This window comes from Anabrus simplex, chromosome 13 (genome assembly GCF_040414725.1).
Source record: "Anabrus simplex isolate iqAnaSimp1 chromosome 13, ASM4041472v1, whole genome shotgun sequence".
NCBI classification, from domain to species: domain Eukaryota; kingdom Metazoa; phylum Arthropoda; class Insecta; order Orthoptera; family Tettigoniidae; genus Anabrus; species Anabrus simplex.
Window position 1 is genome coordinate 104,166,060 of NC_090277.1, and position 21,296 is coordinate 104,187,355.

General features: G+C 38.0%; 1 protein-coding gene across 1 annotated transcript in view; it reads right to left on the minus strand.

Moving 5' to 3' along the window:
- The window catches only part of Mondo (MLX interacting protein mondo), a 451,046-nt gene that overhangs the window by 49,075 nt on the left and 380,675 nt on the right, over nt 1-21,296 (minus strand). The window contains exon 10 of the mRNA XM_068230074.1: nt 10,212-10,392. Coding sequence (XP_068086175.1) covers nt 10,212-10,392 — 181 coding nt within the window. The remainder of the gene's footprint in view (nt 1-10,211; nt 10,393-21,296) is intronic.

Genomic DNA, 21,296 nt, shown 5'->3' on the forward strand with positions numbered 1-21,296 from the left:
TATAATGTGGATTTATAAGGATGAATATGTGATTACAGGCACGATTTTATTTTCATGGTGTATATTGAGGAAAATAACTGAAGCATTTGACAGATAAACATGCAGCAGTTCTGAGGTTAATTTTAATTATTATCAAAATATAATTTACCTCCCTTGTAGTTACAAATCCTGCGAATACCCACAACAAACTTTGTTTCTATAGGTTCAGTTGTTTCTGAGAAAATGTCATATATAGAGAGAGAAGGAGGAAGAAAAGGAAAACACATAACAGGACGAACAGAATGGAGGTCAGTGTGGAAAGAGCGACAAAAGAGAAAGGAGAAGAGGACAAGGACAATCTCCACATCTAGTTATGTGATGTGAAATGGAACTCTCATATTAACTGCATGCATTCTAGCACAGAAAAATAAACCACGGTATCTCTCTCTTTTTTTAAAATACAATTTGTTTTACGTTGCACCGACACAGATAGGTCTTACGGCGACGATGGGATAGGAAAGGGCTAGGACTGGGAAAGAAGCGGCCAGGGCCTTAACTAAGGCACAGCACCAGCATTTGCCTGGTGAAAATGGGAAACCATGGAAAACCATGGAAAACCATCTTCAGGGCTGCCGACAACGTGGTTCGAACCCACTATCTCCCGAATACGGCCACGGTATCTCAAGAGAATCTTCGGTAATCCGATGTCATTACATTATCACCCAGTTCGGTCGGCTTCAAAGCATAGAACACTTACAAGAAAACGCAATATGTGACGTTACTTATCGGTCCGATCGGGTCGGCGTATGATTTTATATAGTAATGATAAAGGCGAAATTGAGAAATCGACCAAATTATTTGACACTACAATGTATTTCAGCAGTGAGGTGCGACGACGGATGGTGAAGAGGCCCGTTTCCAGCCGGAGAAGGCCTGCTGGAGAGGTGAGACTCCATATTCAGCGGCCTAAAAATTTTTAGTTGGCGGCAAGTCGGGCGGCCAACAGAGAAAAGGCAAGTCTGTCCCACAGCCTGCACTCGGCGGCGGCGGGCTACGATGTTCGGTTTCGGCTCTCGAGCCAGCCAGCTCCCTGGTTGCATCTAAGTAATCGCTAACTTTCAAAGACACTAACACGCAATAGACTTTCGAGTAGTGAAAGTAAGCAAACAACGTGTGAAGTTCTCGTGCCAAATCTCCCGCAAAAGGCTAAACAATGGCCAGCGCTCAATCAGGTAGGCACTTTTATTTCACTAGTAATTATCTTTAGTTGTGAGCCCCTGAATGTACACATTTTTACCTCTTTTACAATTTATTACCAGTATACATGCACAATAAAATAGGAAATAAGGAGAAACTATGTTTCATTCAAAACAGCACTTAAGTGGGGGGCACCAAATGTAGCGTGGCAGATAACATGTCAAAAGGAAATGAGTTAGAGGTAGCATTGCCATACCTGCCAACTTTTAGAAATCAGAAATAGAAAGATTTTTTTAAATTCTTGGATTTCATCACATGTATTGCGCCACGGTCTCGGTGAAAAAAAAAAAAGACAAGATAAAAGACATACACATCTACAGTTACAAGAACTGACCATTAAATTTAAAATCTTAAGCTAAGAAAATATATAAATGGTTACAAGAAAATGTAACAAACATGGAATAAAATGCATAATAGTTTCCTTAATTAGAATGTAAAACGAACATAAATTCAATTTTATAGGTATCTCTGAACTCTTGGAGATAACGTTTGTTATGTTCTGTGCCCATAATGTGAAGAGAAAATACCAGAAACTGTCACCGACACAACTCTCTAAAATACATTCAAATCATTAAACTAGTGAACTAAGAATGAACACAAATGCACTGAAATACACAAAACTAACACATACAAAACAGAACAATACATGATTAATGTACGACTTTAACAGGGGGGGGGGAAAACCCACAACCGCAAGAAAAAACACGTGGTCTACAACTCCAACAGAACTATGCACAGGAAACGATGTTAACAGCGTGCAAACCACACAATAACAAACTCATTCTTTTCTCCCGATTAATGGAGATGGTAGCGCGTGCTAGTCTCTCACTGGTAGGAAGACTGTCATCCCGAATTCCCAACTATAAAGCACACACGCTGCTGTAGTGAGCAGTAAACAGAATACACTCGCCAAATACAGCATCAAATAAATACGCTTGAAAATGAGGTTGCGTAAATTACACAAGCAGATAAGAATTTATGCTAGAGGAAGAGTATTGACTGTACTGCAGGTCATATCGGTCAAAAATAGGAAGTAAAAATAAATCAGAAAATTGGAAGAAGAGTTAAAAAATGGAAAGTTTCAAGGTAAATCGGAAGGGTTGGCAGGTATGCATTGTATTCTTGGTTAGGTCTGCGATAATTCTATCATGAAAGTTTGCGCCTACACTTGTCATTTCTGGTAGAAATCGGTCACCAAAGTTAGGCTGCTGTTCCATAACTCACCTTATCCATGGCAACTGTCATTGCAAAATTGGCCTTAACAATCAACGAACAGGGAAGAATAATTTCATCTCAGAACTTCACACTACAATCTACCAGCGGTTTATGTTAGTTGTTCTTGAACTGTGTTAGTGTCTCATGCAGTTTTGTGCTGTGAATACAGTGTAGTAGGATGACTGAGAATATTATGGTCCAGACAGTCATATGATAAATACAAGGTTTTCAACTAGATGGATCTTTGTATTAATAATTAGTAATTCCTCTGTTCTTCCAGTTTCTTGTTCATATCTTTCATGGATTCCAATAATCAGAGAATTAATTTTTGGTCCCTAAAGTACCTTGCTCACTTTTACAATAATTTGTCAAAAATGCGTCAGCAGCGCACAGACTCCGTTTGGAAAGACAACAACAATTTGTTTTACGTGACACCAACACAGATAGATCTTATGACAACGATGGGAAGGCCTAGGATGACTAAGTTTATACAAGGAGTATTTTATTATACCACCTATTCAATACAATCCACTGTTGTGTGGTTAAATAAGCATAGAAAGTACCAAATTTTAAGATACATGTTTTGCCCCTCTTTTACTGGGCATCAACAGGCTTATTCAGTCCTAAAACAAACATTGGTCTGAGGACCTTATCCAATTTATATAAACTATGCTGTTAAATGCTTAATAATATTGACACTGTGGTTCCTTATATTTAGAGTATGACGATGCCTAAAAACATATATATACACATATTAAAATCAATTTTTAAAAATATTGAAGTGTTACTGAAGGAATTATGTATCACATTATTTCTTAAAAATATTCATGTCTGAATCTGAAATGGATCTTCTTCATAATTGCTTGAACAATAAAGCAACACTTAGGGGACCAGTGTGCTGAACCCATCGGGAATAAGTAACATGATTATATTATATTAATTTATTTCATCACACTGCAAAAGGTTGACAGAAGGATACTCAGAACAATCATTAATAAAAAACATCAGGTGGATGGACAATGGAGATTATTGCCTAATGCAGTGGTTTATAGGGAAAGTGAATCTATAACAGATACGATGAGAAAAAGAAGAATTGCCTTTTTCTGTCATCTTTCTAGATTAAATGATAATAGGATAATAAAACAACTATTTAATTACTTTTGGAAAAGTAAAACAAAAAATAATTGGTTTAAAGAAGTTCAGAATGATTTACAAGAGCTGAATATTACAATGAAGCAAATTGAAAATAGAGAAGAAAAAAGGATTCTCAAGAACAAACAAATAAGATTGTCATTAAAAACTGTACAACACAAACAATTTGTCATATCTGATGAAGAAAGGGCAGCCAGGTCAGCCAGAATTAAGAGGTTTTGGGAAAGGAAGAAGATGATGCAAGCTAAATCTTCAGTTAATTCCTTGTTAACATAAATGTATTTGGGTTTGCTCCAATGTGGGCGTAAACTATGTAAATAAATAATAAATTCATTTCATCTTCCATCTCTCGTTACTTACACCTTAGTTTTTTATTTTTTGTTTCAGACAAAATAATATTCATTACTACAAAGAGCTTTACCACAACAGCCATTAGTTGACATTAAATTCTGAAGCATGCAATGTATATACTATTTAAGAAAGGCATATCAAAGACCTAACAATTTTTCATCAAGAAATACTTTAAATCAAGAGTGTTATTCGCAACAGTAATCATTTAAGAATTTATAAAACACAACTGTTATGCCCAAGAACATTATCAAGAGTTTAATGAACAATTCACTGTTTTCATCGATCATATGAGTTATAATTCTAACAACATTTGCTAAAATTGTGTTTTAAATGTCGTACTATACATCAGTGTTTTCTGATGTATCTTGCCAATTTTAATAATATCTATTTTGTAGTCTGATATATTAATATTAATTTATTAAGCTGATGATGTCCCTTAGGGGATGAAACATGTACTAATATAATAAATTATAAATTGTATTGAACAGGTGGACCACTTGTTTATAATATTTAAGTTTATCTTAAGTATTCTCTATTGTTTACAGCGTTCAGTCTGCAAGCCTCTGAGAATTTACTAAACGTCGCCACAATCCTCGATTTGCAACTAGTGTTGTGGCCTCATTTAGTTCTATACCTCTTATCTTTAAATCGTTAGAAACAGAGTCTAACCATCGTCGTCTTGGTCTCCCTCTACTTCTCTTACCTTCCATAACAGAGTCCATTATTCTCCTAGGTAACCTATCCTCCTCCATTCGCCTCACATGACCCCACCACCGAAGCCGGTTTATGCGTACAGCTTCATCCATCGAGTTAATTCCTAAATTAGCCTTTATCTCCTCATTCCGAGTTCTCTCCTGCCATTGTTCCCACCTGTTTGTACCAGCAATCATTCTTGCTACTTTCATGTCTGTTACTTCTAACTTATGAATAAGATATCCTGAGTCCACCCAGCTTTCGCTCCCATAAAGCAAAGTTGGTCTGAAAACAGACCGATGTAAAGATAGTTTCGTCTGGGAGCTGACTTCCTTCTTACAGAATACTGCTGATCGCAACTGCGAGCTCACTGCATTAGCTTTACTACACCTTGATTCAATCTCACTTACTATATTACCATCCTGGGAAAACACACAACCTAAATACTTGAAATTATCGACCTGTTCTAGCTTTGTATCACCAATCTGACATTCAATTCTGTTGTATTTCTTACCTACTGACATCAATTTAGTCTTCGAGAGGCTAATTTTCATACCATACTCATTGCACCTATTTTCAAGTTCCAAGATGTTAGACTGCAGGCTTTCGGCACAGTCTGCCATTAAGACCAAGTCGTCAGCATAGGCCAGGCTGCTTACTACATTTCCACCTAACTGAATCCCTCCCTGCCATTTTATACCTTTCAGCATATGATCCATGCAAACTACAAACAGCAAAGGTGAAAGATTACAGCCTTGTCTAACACCTGTAAGTACCCTGAACCAAGAACTCATTCTACCATCAATTCTCACTGAAGCCCAATTGTCAACATAAATGCCTTTGATTGATTTTAATAATCTACCTTTAATTCCATAGTCCCCCAGTATAGCGAACATCTTTTCCCTCGGTACCCTGTCATATGCTTTCTCTAGATCTACGAAACATAAACATAACTGCCTATTCCTCTCGTAGCATTTTTCAATTACCTGGCGCATACTGAAAATCTGATCCTGACAGCCTCTCTGTGGTCTGAAACCACACTGGTTTTCATCCAACTTCCTCTCAACGACTGATCGCACCCTCCCTTCCAAGATGCCTGTGAATACTTTGCCTGGTATACTAATCAATGAGATACCTCGATAGTTGTTGCAATCCTTCCTGTTCCCTTGCTTATAGATAGGTGCAATTACTGCTTTTGTCCAATCTGAAGGTACCTTACCAACACTCCACGCTAATTTGACTACTCTATGAAGCCATTTCATCCCTGCCTTCCCACTATACTTCACCATTTCAGGTCTAATTTCATCTATTCCTGCTGCCTTATGACAATGGAGTTTATTTACTATCCTTTCCACTTCCTCAAGCATAATTTCACCAACATCATTTTCCTCTTCCCCATGAGCTTGACTGTTTGCAATACCACCATGATGATTTCCTTTTACATTGAGAAGATGTTCAAAATATTCCCTCCACCTCTCCAGTGATTCCCTGGGATCTGTTATGAGTTCACCTGAATTACTCAAAACACTGTTCATTTCCTTTTTCCCTCCCTTCCTAAGATTCTTTATTACTGTCCAGAAAGGTTTCCCTGCTGCTTGACCTAGCCTTTCCAGGTTATTACCAAAATCTTCCCACGACTTCTTTTTGGATTCAACAACTATTTGTTTCGCTCTGTTTCTTTCATCTACGTACAAATCCCTGTCTGCCTCGGCCCTTGTTTGGAGCCATTTCTGATAAGCCTTCTTTTTACGTTTACAGGCTGCTCTCACTTCATCATTCCACCAAGATGTTCGCCTTTTCCCATCTTTACACACAGTTGTTCCTAGGCATTCCCTTGCTGTTTCTACTACAGCATCCCTGTATGCCACCCATTCACTTTCTATATCCTGAACCTGCTTACTGTCTACTGTTCGAAACTTCTCACTAATCATATCCATGTATCATCATCATCATCATCATTTCCCTTTATCCAGCTGTAGCCGGGTAGGGGCAAATATGGTTCCTCTCCACTTTCTTCGGTCTTTCCACCACTCCTCCTCCAACACTGTGTCCCAGTCCAGGTTTCTTTCTATAATGCTGCGTTGGATGGTATCCTTCCATCTCAATCGTGGTCGTCCACGGCCTCTCCTTCCTTGGATTTGCATTTCCATCACCTTTTTTGGCATTCTTTCGTCGCTCATTCGCTTTATGTGCCCAAACCATCTTAGTCGGCTCTTCTCTATTCTATCATTCATTTTTTCCACTCCAATTTCTTCCCGGATTTTCTCATTCCTTATTTTGTCTCGTCTACTCTTCTGTATCATACTCGTCAAGAATTTCATTTCAACTGCCTGTATTCGACTCTCATCCTTCTTCGTCATTGTCCAAGTTTCTGCTCCGTAAGTTGTTATGGGTACGTAATACATCTTGTACATAGTATCCTTTGCTTCGTACTTCTATCTAATTTCCTCGTCCTGGAGATTTTCTACCCTTATTCGTTTGCAGCCAGATTTCACTTTCTCTACCCTAGGCCTAGAGATACTTAGTTCACTACAGATCAGATAATGGTCTGTATCATCGAAAAATCCCCGAAAAACTCGTACATTCCTGAAAGATTTCCTGAATTCAAAGTCTGTTAAAATATAGTCTATTATGGATCTAGTACCCCTAGCCTCCCATGTGTAGCGGTGAATAGCCTTATGCTTGAAAAATGTATTCGTAACAGCTAAACCCATACTAGCACAGAAGTCCAGCAAACGCTTCCCATTCCTATTAGCTTCCATATCTTCCCCACATTTACCAATCACCCTTTCGTATCCTTCAGTTCTATTCCCAACTCTCGCATTGAAATCGCCCATTAGCACTATTCTATCCTTGCTGTTGACCCTGACCACAATGTCACTCAATGCTTCATAAAACTTGTCAACTTCATCCTCATCTGCATCCTCACATGGTGAATACACGGACACAATTCTTGTCCTAATTCCTCCCACTGACAAATCTACCCACATCATTCGCTCACTTACGTGCCTAACAGAAACTATGTTACGTGCAATGGTATTCCTGATAAAGAGCCCTACCCCAGACTCTGCCCTTCCCTTTCTAATACCCGTCAAGTACACTTTATAATCTCCTATCTCTTCCTCCTTTTCTCCCCTTACCCGAATATCATTTACTCCTAGCACATCCAGATGCATCCTCTTTGCTGACTCAGCAACTTCTACCTTCTTTCTTCCATAAGCCCCATTAATATTGATAGCTCCCATCGAATTCCATTTCATTCGCCAAGTTGTTTCCAAGGAGTCCCTCGCCTGTCAAATGGGAGTGGGACTCCATTACTCCCATTGGTCCGAGGCTTGCTTAAAGTGTTCTGAGCTCGGTAAATTCATGAAGCAGGATGCTGCCCTACTTGCACATAGTCCAAGTGAGGATCTCTCCTCTAACGGGTTATGGACCACTGGTGAATTGTGTAGTCCTAGCCGCCTGAGCACAAGGAGGGCCACGACTCAGAATATGTCCGAGATACCCACTCCCATTCCATAGCAACTGGTATCCCGACTCTCAGGACCACTTACTAGGCCACTCAGCCGTTGCCCATGGTTCACAAACTAGGACGTGACTACAGTAACCCACAAACATGAACCATACCAAACAAATTATTTAATTTTAACTCAGTGTTAAATTCATAAACAAGTTTCATTCCTTAGAAAATGATGCGTGGCAGTAGGTTTGAACAGTTTTTCAATCCCTTAAGGAGTGAATGAGATTCTATTGTCGGACAGAAGTAATTTATACACTGAAAACGATCGTTCTACATCGACGGACGTAACTGGGCAATACTTCTACACCGGCACCGACTGCTCGGGACATTTTCTGGCAAAGACTTTAGGCATTTTTGCAGTTTAATCTGGTAAAACACTGAGCTCGATAGCTGCAGTCGCTTAAGTACGGCCAGTATCCAGTATTCGGCAGCCCTGAAGATGGTTTTCCGTGGTTTACCATTTTCACACCAGGCTGTACCGTAATTAAAGACACGGCCACTTCCTTCCCAGTCCTAGCCCTATCCTGTCCCATCGTCGCCATAAGACCTATCTGTGTCGGTGCGACGTAAAGCCAATAGCAAAAAAGAAGAAGAATAATCTGGTGATACGCTGCAATAGACGAAGAGCAAGTTAACAGATGAATGCACTTGTTTAAGCAAATTGTAAGGAGAAGGAGGAAGGAATGTCAGAAAGAAGGAAATTGCTGTTGTGAAAAACGTCATTATCCATCTACCTACTTGTATTGCGATATTGAGAGCACTTTCCTTAATCAGGGAAGGTTTCTCATGTTGCCAAGTTATGTACAACATACAGATTTCATTAAATTTTTCATTTCGTTCAGAAATCTTAGATAATCGATCAAACATAAGAGAAAAATATGTCTGTATATGCATTAACGTTCAAAATATGCACTAAAAACGTTCAAAATATGCACTAACGTTCAAAATATGCATTTGCATATGCGCATATGCATTTTTTTAAAGTCCGGGGCCTAGATATATGGTATGAAAATCAGTGTGGAGAAGAGGCAACAGTGGTGATGAAAAGAGGAGAAAGAGAAGGTAAGGGAACCGTTAGTGTCAGGGAACAAAACCTTGAGGCTGCCAAATACTTTAAATATTTGAGAAGTGAAACAATGCAACATGCAAGGTTGGATAAGGAGATCAGCAGAAGGGTACAAGCAGGAAATATGTTCTACAAGAATGTAAGGAACTTGGACTTTGTCAGCAAGAAATGAGAGTAAAATTCAGGCCAGTGGGATGAAGTTCCTGAGGAGTATGGTGGGGAAGACAAGGAGAGAGACAGTAAGATATGATGAGGTCAGAAAAGAGATAGGGGTAGAAAAACTGAGTGATAGGATGGAGAAGAATAAATTGAGATGGTTTGGACATGTTACGAGGATGGAGGAGGGAAGGATACCAGAACAAGTGTTGGAGGCTATAATAATTATTATTTCATGTGGCTATTTCTAGCCAGGTTCAGCTCTTGTAAGGCACACCCTCCGTAGGTAACTGAGTGTTATTGTGGTGGAGGATAGTGTTATGTGTGGTGTGTGAGTTGCAGAGATGTTGGAGATAGCACAAACACCCAGTCCCCGAACCAAGGGAATTAACTATTTAAGGTTAAAATCTCCGAACCCGACTGGGAATCGAACATGGGACCCTCTGGACGAAAGGACACCACGCTAACCATTTAGCCATGGAGCCGGACTGCTGGAGGCTAAGATAGAAGGAAACAGGGAGGCCCAGAGCAAGATGGATGGACTCTTTCAAGAACAGTATAAGAAAAAGAAGTCTAGACTGGAATACAATTACTGAAGAGGAATGGTGACAGGGGCTGGACATGGAGAAATGAAAATGATGATGACTGTAGGTTCTAACATCCATTTAGGCATTTTTAGGCACTAAAGGACCATCATTTCTAACCTTATAAATACATGAAACATGTAAATACAACTTCATTTTAAGGTATCTCTTCAGAAACAAACTAGGTTTTTGCCTAAAATCCAACATCTATTGATAACACAAATGAAAATCTACGTACTGTTAGATAATAGGTGGGCAAGCAGAGGCTGCAGGCTTGAGCTGTTGATAGTAGGGAGGGATGGATCGCTGGCGGCAGACACTAGCGGTGGAGGATGTTGACGCTGACCGCCGCCGCTGCTACTGCCAGGAACCAGCGACAGTTCGCTGCGAGACCGTATCCGCTGCTTTGGCCGGTTGTACTGTTCACATTAAAAAAAAAAAAAAAAAAAACCTTTTAAGATATGTTTAATGCGGGCAACAAGAAGCAAATACTCAAAGCAGACGGACAGTAAGGATATAAAGATACAACAAAAATAGCAACAACAAAGAACGAACACAACACAAAAACTATAGGAAGTAATCGTGTGGTAATAGAAGATGAAGTAAAGGACAGTACATAGGAACACAGTATTCTGTAGCAAGAAGTGAAATTCATATTTCAAGTTCTGTATTGGCTGTAGTAGCTAAATTAAAGTATAAAATTTCCACCTATTCAGGACTACACATTATATGAAGGCTATTTTTTAATTAAGGGCCGTTTGTCAATAAAACATGAAACAGAAGATATTTTTGGCTAATTTCCTATTTATGCCTCTTTTCATACCATCAGCCAAGTTTCCACATAATTCTATGCTTATCGAAACATTTGCCGTTGCGTGGGACACGTTTATATAGATCCTCGCCGTAGTAGTCTGTTGTCCAAGAGCAACATCAATTCTGAATCATCGTTTTACTTTGCCGGCGGTATGAGTTAGCTGGAAAATTTATAATTTCCAATAACAGACCATTATAAATTTTACTCATTCGGGTTCCCTATGGGAATCAACGTCTATATCATGAAAATGCTTGCCGCTTAGAAACTTCTTTGGATGGAGAAAGACACGGTAGTCACTAGGTACTGTTCAAAAGCAAACAGTCGCTTAGCCTTTTGGCTGGCAGCATTTGGACAACTCTCCCTACAGCCTTGATCTTCCATCTCTTTCTGTGTCTGTGGCAAGCATTTTCACTCTGATGACGAAATAAAATGATGATTCAGAAGAGGATTACCTCGCAGGTGGCAGATTTCTACGGCGAGGGTCTACAAAAACTTGTCCCACGTTACGACAAATATTTCAATAAGCATAAAATTATGTGGAAAAGTAGCTTAAGGTATGAAAAGAGGCATAAAAATGTAATTAGTCAGTAATATCGAATAGTTCTTATTTTATTGGCAACCGGCCCTTAATTAAAAATAGTCCACAATTAAAAATAGCCCTCATTTCTTATAGATTATTTAATTAATATTATATTTAAAATGTACATGTTTCGGGCCAACTGAGCCGTCATCAAAACTGGAAAGAGTGTAACATATTGAATAAAATATGATACTTTTTTTTAATACATCTAGGTTATATATATATAAAATAAGAGTTTTGTCTGTACATTGCTCAGAATTGAAATAGAATGGTATTTCTGCATCAGTCGTGTCCACCGTAACAATGAAATGCACTTTTTTTTTAATTTCCGTAATGTCTGTCTGTCTGTACGCGCATCACGAGAAAACGGTCAAAGAGAATTTAATAAAAATCAGTATGTAAAGTCGGGGAATAAATCACTACAATCTGAGCCATAAATAACTGTATTCATGCTGAGTGAAATGGTAGTTTAGGGGAAGGCCTAAAATTAAATTCTCAAATATTTATGTTATTAGTGGTTCTATCGATAAATACTAAATACTAAATAACAATAGTTATATAGAATAAAATATATGTCTATTAGGTCTCTTGTGCGATAACTTAATGTAAAACATGTATTATACCAAGTACAGATAAAGTATGGTTAAATGACATAAAATCTTATCAAAACTGTCGGCTCCATCCACCGAAATACTTTTGTTTTTTTATTTCCTCTTGTCCAGTTCCTGCCAGGTCAGGGTGGTGATGGGACTTCTCCATCATTGCCTCTCCTTCCATCACTACTTGTCAATAACTACATTCCAGTCCAGTCCTTTTTTTTTTTTTAAATACCGTTCTTGACGGAGTCCATCCATCTTGTTCTAGGCCTCCCTCTTGCCCTCTTTCTATCTATCTTAGCCTTCAACACTTGTTCTGGTATCCTTCCCTCCTGCATCCTCATAACATGTCGAAACCATCTTCATTTGCTCTTCTCCATCCTATCACTCATTTTTTCTACCCCTATCTCTTTTCTGACCTCAGCATTTCTAACTCTGTCTCTCCTTGTCCTCCGTACCATACTCCTCAGGAACTTCATCTCACCGTCCTGAATGATCTTGATGTATTACTGGCATTATCTTGTATGTAATCAATGAAAAATGAAAATCCTCTGCTTGTCACACTACTTTGGGGCAATGATTAATGACTGACGGACAAAATGAAATGATTTTGGAGAGTGTTGCTGGAATGAAAGATGACAGGTAAAACCGGAGTACCCGGAGAAAAACCTGTCCCGCCTCCGCTTTGTCCAGCGTGATCGGGATTTGAACAATGGAACCCAGTGGCGAGAGCCGCCTGAACCACAGAGGCTTCTATGTAATAGATACAGCACTGAAAAGATGTCTGGAAGTCTGTGTTCTCCCCAGACAGGTGGTAGGATGTAGCACTACATAAAAAAATTAATATGATTAAATTTCCATTTATTCCCCTCAGGACATTAACAGTAATGTCAATAATGTCAAAATTGAACTAATTTAGTGTTATTAACACGAACAAGACTTAACAGAGTATTTTGAATGACTATAGTGTTCTACTGCTCGTTCACAATCATGTAACACTGGGAATTACCACTCGGTTGCTGTGGAGTGCCATTCGGGTTTGTGACGTCAGCCAGAATCGAGCTTGCATGCGATTCCACGCTAATACAGACAGAGCTCGCGCACGATACTTCGTGATAATCAAGCTAAACATTTAAACTCTGATGTAATTGATGCAATTATGCTGACAATAATGAAGATTTAAATAAACAGTTTTATTGTATTGACATTTTAATTTGGAACACCCATTGACTCAAATATGCATTAATATTATGTAACTAGCACACATCTAGCTTATGTTACCCTGGAGGTCTGTAAAAACAGCAAGTCCTATAGCTCATTCCATGTTAAGAAAACAGTACTGCTCTTATGGACCTACAAGGAGTGAACACACCATTCCTTAGACATTCATAATCCATTGTGATTAAGGAATATTATAATGTGCTTTATATTATGAAAGAAAGAAAATGGATGGGGCATGTTTTTTGCCTGTGAGTTAACACAATAACTAGTGAAGCTTTTCTATTTCATAAATACATTCACAGGGAGGAAGCACAATGGTGAGAACAGCCATCGACTTGTTGCCTTTCTTCATTTTCCTTCCGAGCTGCTCTGGTACATGCTACACGTAATCCGTTACGCTGTGGATCGCTGGCAGCATATCACTGTGTGTGTTCTAATTTTCTTGTACTGTACAGCAGTTGTTACTGAAGATTTTGATGCTTTGGAGTGCAGCGATACATTTCGATATTACTTGTACTGATATATTTATCTGTAATTAATGGTTATGAATTTCATGTTTTTGGTCCGTATTGAACTGAGAATAATATATAAGTAATAATAATAACAACGTAAACGTTTCCACCTTTTCAATACTAAAATATATTCACAAAATTATAAATTACACGGTACTAGTTTCGACCCATCTAGGGGTCATCATCAGCTGTATTGGAGCAAAGATCACTTTTGGCAAAATCCTAAGAAAATGTTAAAAATGTAAAATGTAAAATGTAAAATGTAAAAAATGTTAAAATAACATTTTCTTAGGATTTCGCCAAAAGTGATCTTTGCTCCAATACGGCTGATGATGACCCCTAGATGGGTCGAAACTAGTACCGTGTAATTTATAATTTTGTGAATATATTTTAGTATTAAAAAGATGGAAACGTTTACGTTGTTATTATTATTACTGATATATTTATCTGTGGTTGGGTTTGTTATTTATTTTTTGTATCTTAAGTGCATTTTATTTTTCGCCACATTTTTACCACTTTTTCATGCGCGCATTTAATTGTTACCATTCTTTTCGTGGGGTGATGTGACAGCACAGTAGTACCCTGGCGTTGCCTGGGCAAATTTATTAAATGCAATTAACTGCATCCCTCGCCCCAAGCCTATAAAAATGTTTCTGTTGTCTATTTTCACCCAGTTTGCCTTGAACTTCAATACTGAGGTTCTGTATATGCAGTAGTTTACCCAGGTTGCTGTAAAAACATAAATAAGCCGACCACCCACCCCCTTACAACCCCTGTACCCTAGTTTTTAAAAATTTTTTTAAATTGCAGGCTAGTTTCTTCATTTTATTTTGAACTTTAGTACTGAGTTTCACAAATATACATGCCACGGTTTTCCCGTGATGCTGTTGAGCAGAGCCGTTCAATTTTTGTTTTTTTTTGCTTTACGTCGCACCGACTCAGATAGGTCTTAAGGCGATGATGGGACAGGAAATGGCTAGGAGCGGGAAGGAATCGGTCGTGGCCTTAATTAAGGTACAGCCCCAGCATTTGCCTGGTGTGAAAATGGGAAACCACGGAAAACCATTTTCAGGGCTGCCGATAGTGGGGTTCGAACCTACTATCTCCCGAATACTGGATACTGGCCGCAATTAAGCGACTGCAGCTATCGAGCTCGGTGCTGTTCAATATAGCAACACTGTTGTCATAAGAGCAATATTGTTTTCTTAACGTGGAATGACCTATAGGGAGTTATTCATCATAGTTGTACAAGATGTCTGGGACTAGATCCTTGTAATATTTTTGTAAACAGACTTTGTAGGCCAGTGGAGCGTCATATAATTAAAATGTATGTGTGCTGCTGCACAGCATGATACTTTAATCAATACATTACACTCATTTTAATGTCTTTCGAGTGCTAATGATGGCTCAATTGAGCCAAAACATGAACACTTTTAAATAAAATGTTAATTAAATAATCTACAAGATTATAACATGCAGTATTAAATAGGTGGAAATCTTATCCTTTAATTTACATACAATGTACTGGATGTTGTGCATGATGAACGGATTTGTTCAAACTTCGATCTCCGTGTAGAATTAAAATAAATACATAAAACACCAGCTGAGATGGCCATTGTCAAAAAGGAACAGAATTAATGTTGTGAAGGTGAATCTTGTAAGATTTCGTTAGGTCCAATCAAACCTGGCCTCATGATAATTGTCTAGAACAAATCCATTCTTCATCCATAACAGCTGATAAATTCTAGTCAATGCTGCTGCATCCTTTCAGTTCATCAAGAAAATGTTAATTTATGAAGTTTTTATGACAAGAATACTTGCCATCTGTCAGACTCTTACAGTGAACGGAGATGTTTTATAAGAACACTTGTTTGATGAATAATAATAATAATAATAATAATAATAATAATAATAATAATAATAATAATAATAATAATAATAATAATAATAATAATAATAATAATAATAATAATAATAATAATAAATTATTAATTAATTATTAATTATTATTATTTATTAATTTATTATTATTATCATCATCATGTTAATTTTTTTTGCAGCTAGAAGTCTCAATAAGAGCCTACGCATGTACCATTTTTTTAAATTCTAATCGTGACAAAAAGAAGTCTACATATTTTTTTAAAAAAATTCTGTACTACAATTTTGTTAGTCAACACAGAACAATTATGAAGTTCATTACTTACGATGATATGGTAAACAAAATGTTGTTAGTTATTAATAGTTAATACTCGTAACACAGGGAGGGGTGCTAACTTGCTACTCCCTTCTAGAGCTGTCCCTGAATGAACACCATTTACAGCTGCAAATATCCATCTCGTTCAATGTTAGGTCAATATTTGTGGGATACTTTGCATGTGTTCCTTGTCAGTAAATTGTTAGTTTTAAACAGAGCAAGCGATGAAAAGTTGGCATATTCCTTGACAAATGACACCTGATATATTCCAGAAAGCAAGAAACAGCTCATTAGCAGAAAAAACATACCCAATATTATACAATTATAAAATACAAAAACAATACAAATTTTACGAGTACAACAGCAAACATCGAACGACAGAAAAGAGAAAATTAAATTTCATTCAAGTGACAAGACTGAAGGAACAACATGTACATACTGTAAAATATGCCAAGCTTCAAGCAGGATTCCCACACAACCAACTCAAAATCATATTTCCACATTTGGTTAGCCAGACTACAAAGCAATCCACATATACGAAAAGGAAGATATACCAGGATGAAATGAATGAGAGTAATTAGGCTTTGATCACCCAGCTCTCCAGTGATGTGGACGCTGCAGTATCCCTGTAGCAGTACCCGTTCTCTGAAGGGTGCGAATGCAACAGCTTATCGCTTGCCAAACTTTGAGAACACTGGTTCCTTTATCTTCGGTATCAATCAAAACTGCAGAGGCACATGTGTTGGGAGTATGGGGGATGATAGGAGCACTCCCTATCGAGTATATAAATTAGCCACCTGCAAAATTGTGCAGAAAGAGCGTGCTTCTTGAGCAACGCTGGTCTCAGGACACTGTACATTCACAGTTAGTCGGTATGTGTTAAGATAACGCTATCACAGATATACATCAGAAACTGCCTTGAAACTGATAAACAATCGCTTCAATCCTGAAGACAACTAGTGGAATGAGTGGATATCATCTATACCACCATGCATCCTGAAAGCTGAGAACCCAAGTGTAAAACTTACTGGCTTCAATCCGCCCGGGTGTGTCTGGAGTAGGCTCAACCCTATCACACACAGCATGGGAAGAACCGTTTCTATTGTTCATAAGTGGGGTTGGACAGAGAGCCCTTACTGTGACTGTGCTATCATTCCACAAACAATTGAACACACAGTGGACTGTTCCCCCACTGTACCTTCCCTGGAAGTTTTGAGGTCTTGAACTGAGCTACTCTAGAAGCGGTGGATTGGATCAAGAGTTTAGATGTACGAATCTAATCATTCAGTTGTGTGAAACCATTTTTGATTATACACTTTTATGGGTCTGTTTGTATTATTTTCTTTTTATGCTGGAGTGAGTGAGTGAGTGAGTGAGTGAGTGAGTGAGTGAGTGAGTGAGTGAGTGAGTGAGTGAGTGAAATAAAAATCCATCAGAATCACCATCACCTTCCCAATGCTGGACTTCTGACAAACATTTTTACTCATGTGGGGACATGTAATGACGTCATTACTTCGATTGGCATTTCAGTTTGGGCTCGTGCGGCTGAGAAATTCCTGGAGCACAGAGCATGTGCAGAGCGGTGGATGGACGAGCCTGTCTACTGTGAGGTAGCACGTTGGGTACCACCCTAATGTGTGTATAAGTGAGAAACACAGGTTCCGTTTCCTGGTGTACATACGACAGTGTTGCGATTAACAAACAGTCCTTGTATTATTTGATTCATCACTTGCTTGTTTCCTTTCCATTATTTTTATTGACCCACTGGATTCCTTTCCTCCTTTTCTGTGTCACCTGAGTACCTAGTCTTTTACTTCCAGGATTCATCTTTTTTCTCCTCTCTTTTCCCTTTGGATATATCTGGATTTATTCTCATTCCACACTTTCTACATCAAGACTGAAGATCAGTCAAGATGACAGCTCAACAAGTACTGAAGCCCGCCTTACTGATAAAGTTCGACAGAACTGACAAGACTGGAGTTATGAGGAGAGAGCTCATGTATTTCAACATAGCAAAATATGAAAAATCGAGATTGTCCTTGGCCTTTTGTGTTTTCATGTCTTTCTTCTTCCTCTTTCTATTTCCCCTGCTTCCCACACCGATCTATCATTGTGTTTATACTATATGTGATCCTTTAATAGTTCCTATCCCTCTCTTTATTACATGATGTAACCAATATGAATTAGAAATTGAAGAATTTTTATTTCAAATCCTGAGTAAATCTAACAATTTCAACCAATTCGTTGTTTACGCCATGGGAGATGGGCAGTGCGGACTGCTTGTCAGGCAAACGTACATTAGGGACTTGATCTGCAACACCTCAAGGTAGTCATTACAGGCACATTTCTCTGAAGATCACAGTAAAGTAGAAGAAAATCACTATTTTTGCCATCACAATTTGGACAGAAATATTTATTCCAGTAGGACAAAAGTTATAATGTGCAATGAATGAACACTGTAGATTGTTATTAGCTTATTAGTTACTGGTTATACTTCATGGTTAATGTCCGGCTAGATTGGCTAAATGGTTAGCGTGCTGGCCTTTGGCCACAGGAGTCCCGGGTTCTATTCCTGGCAGGGTCGGGAATTTTAAGCATAATTGGTTAATTTCGCTTGTATGGGGGCTGGGTGTATGCGTCGTCTTCATCATCATTCCATCCTCATCGTGACGCGCAGGTCGCCTACGGGAGTCAAATCAAAAGACCTGCATCTGGCAAGCCGAACTTGTCCTCGGACACTCCCGGCACTAAAAGCCATACGCCATTTCATTTTCATGGTTAAATTTTTGTGACATTATTCCTTGCAATGTTTTATAAGGCTGCAATTTACGTTCAAGCTGTCGGAAGGGTAAACTTGGAAACTGCTCATGTGACATGAATGATAATTTTATAGCTACTACCCACAGTGTGTAGATACCAAATAGACTATAGTCATGATATTTGGTAAAGTAGTTATTTGTCAAAAACAATTCGAATATTTTTATTAAAATTTTCATTAATTTTGTCGAAAATGTTATTGCCCTTATTTTCATAAATGATTGTAGACCATTTTTAAGATAATTGCACACAGAAACAGTGTGCCAAATTTCATTTGTCATGGTGATTAATTGAAAAAGAGCTTCATGGAAAGGGTTATACTATTTATGAAGAGGTTCACAGCATGTCAACAAACGGGAGTACCAGAAGAATTGACATGATAGCCTTTAAACATGAGTGCAACAAAGGTTACATAATCAATCCCACAATCAGAATAGAGTATCACACCAATCAGGAGGTTAACACTGAAAAGAGAAAGATCCACACACCTACAATCAAGTTTTACACAGGAAAGTACCATTTACAAGAGCTGGAAGTATTAGCTTTAATGGTAGGCGCACGTGCCACTATAAGTAGGTTTCTTTATGAATTTCTGGAAGAGATCTGGCTTACAGAAGTCCAGAATAAATCTTTTGGTAATCGCCACTTTACAAGGATCTTTATCAATTTTAAAACCACATCTGTATTCACGGTAGGTCCTTTTAAGGTCCTCATAACCAATATATACTTCTTATTTTCTTTTTTTGTATTTCTAAATGTTTAATGCCGTATATTGCCTGTTGAGTTATTAATTATTCTTTTTTTTTTCTCTTTATGCAATTAAACTTTGTCCTTGTGGCAGACCAGAATGTCTGGAAAATTGTTGAATTCTTAAATAAATATATAATATTTTAAAAAATAACACACTTTTACAGGAGAGCAACACAAATTAAAAAATATCTCAGTAAATATTAATGATAGACCAATGTCATTTGGCGCACTGTTTTAGTGTGCAATTGTTTTAACTGTGAACTACAATCATGAATGTAACATTTTATTTATGAAAAAAAGACCATAAAATATCTGACAAAACTTGAGAAGATATGAATAGCAATTTTTGAAATTTTCTTAGAAGAAACTATTTTACCAAAGATCATGACTAGAACCCAGATTCCCATGCACTACCATATAGCAAAACATGCACGATAAAGTGGAAATATGCACTATCAAAATTCAGTTCCTTTTGAAACATTGTACAACTTGATTTACGCTCATCCGTTTATCTGTCAGCATATTCTTAAGCACAGAAAATGATCTTCTTATGTCACAAGAAGTGACAGTGCATATTTAAATGAAGAGATTTGGGACAAAGTGAGATCGAATTGTACGTCTTTTGCATTTTGACCACAATACGTCTTATATAAGCTTGATGAATTCAAAATCAGGATTTGAACGGATCACTTTGTTCAACTTATATCTAGCTGCCGCAGTTACTTCTCCATGCGATGATGGCAGACACATTGGAATCTCCTCAATGACTAGTAATGATTGCCTGCTGCGATAACAAAGTGACGAGTGAGAGTTCTGGGTAGGAAAATCCAGGATAACAACGGAAGAGGGCTCAGTGCAAAACCAGCTGCTAGATCAGTAACATGGCGTCACAGAAATGTGATACAAGTTTTGGTTTGTTCGTCTAATACAGAGGAAAAAAATGAGCCGTCAATGAGCAATGCACAATTTACGGTTCAGTTTATAACACTGTAAAACTGGAACAGCTTAATCTCAAGCATTACAGAGATCGATGTGGGGCCTTCCTGCTTATGTCAATGTTTACTCAAGCAACAGATAAGAAACTACTAGGTTAATTGGATTATGTACTAATTTTGGTTGTCACATAGGATGCCAGGAATATATTCTCTCCGTCTCTCAGTAATAGACGTGGAAAAAGGGCCCCAAATTCAGCAAACCAGCATTCATAAAAGGCACTATCATGTAAGTTAACATTATATATGCGCCAAAGTCACAAGAAGAGTCATATTATGCAATATTAAACGTCCAAATATTCGCTATTAAATCCAAAATGTTCAAAATAGGCATTATGCATGAATTTTGTCCTAAAAAGGCCAAAACATGCAAACATGCAGGGAAAAAGAACGGTTATTTGCAATTGTTACACCATAAAACAAGTATTTGCATAGTTTGAGAACTTTAACCAGCTTATTTAAAAAGATGCATATGCATGGAAATCCAGGCTCTAATCATGACTGTAGTCTACACCTATATGCTATGGATAGTAGCTGTAAAAATATCATTCATGTCGCGAGTAGTTTCCGAGTTTACCCTTCTGACGGCTTAGAGTGAATTTGCAGCCTTAAAAAACATTGCACGGAATAAACTCACAATAAATTAACCATCAAGTATAATCAATTACTAATAAGCTAATAACAATCTACAATGTTCATTCATTGCACACGATAGTGTTTGTGCACTTAGAATAAGTATTTCTGTCCAAATTATGTCCGACTCGTTGGCTGAACGGTCAGCGTACTGGCCTTCGGTTCAGAGGGTCCCGGGTTCGATTCCCGGCCGGGTCGGGGATTTTAACCTTAA